The following is a 428-nucleotide window of genomic DNA, read 5'->3' as shown; positions in this document are numbered from 1 at the left end:
GGGGGGGTGCAGAAGGGCTGTGGGGGGGGTGGGAAGGGGACAGAGAGCTGGGACACGGCCCCAGGGAGGGCAGAAGGAGGGAGAGCCCCGGACCCCGGGAGAGGCTGGCAGGGGCATGCGGGCGCGGGGCAATGGGACGGGGCAGAATCGGGCTTCTGTTCACCCACCGTCGGATCCACGAAAGGTCTAAGATAGAAAAGAGAGAAGCTGTGAGTGGGGCCAAGAGCTGCCCCAGGGTGTCCCCGCGGCCCCCCATCACAGTGAGCTACGGCCGCGCCGTCCAGTCCGGGTAGAAAAGCGGAGGCTGCGGTCACAGCCGGGTCTGCGCCTCGGGGATGTAGATCTCGATGCTGTCCGCGCTCTCGGTGGCCGAGCTCTGGCGGAAGGAGGCAGCTCGCTTGGCTGCCAGGAGCCGCTTGCGGGCCTAC

General features: G+C 68.5%; 1 protein-coding gene across 1 annotated transcript in view; it reads right to left on the bottom strand.

Moving 5' to 3' along the window:
• Positions 1 to 310: 310 nt before the first annotated feature.
• The window catches only part of DLGAP3 (DLG associated protein 3), a 10209-nt gene continuing 10091 nt past the window's right edge, over positions 311 to 428 (bottom strand). The window contains exon 12 of the mRNA XM_019473538.1: positions 311 to 424. Within this exon, the coding sequence (XP_019329083.1) occupies positions 311 to 424 (114 nt within the window). The remainder of the gene's footprint in view (positions 425 to 428) is intronic.

The sequence above is a fragment of the Aptenodytes forsteri genome, unplaced genomic scaffold (genome assembly GCF_000699145.1).
Source record: "Aptenodytes forsteri isolate BGI_AS27 unplaced genomic scaffold, ASM69914v1 Scaffold7, whole genome shotgun sequence".
NCBI lineage: Eukaryota > Metazoa > Chordata > Aves > Sphenisciformes > Spheniscidae > Aptenodytes > Aptenodytes forsteri.
Note: the sequence above shows the minus strand (reverse complement) of the source record. Positions and strands in the feature narration are given on the sequence as shown.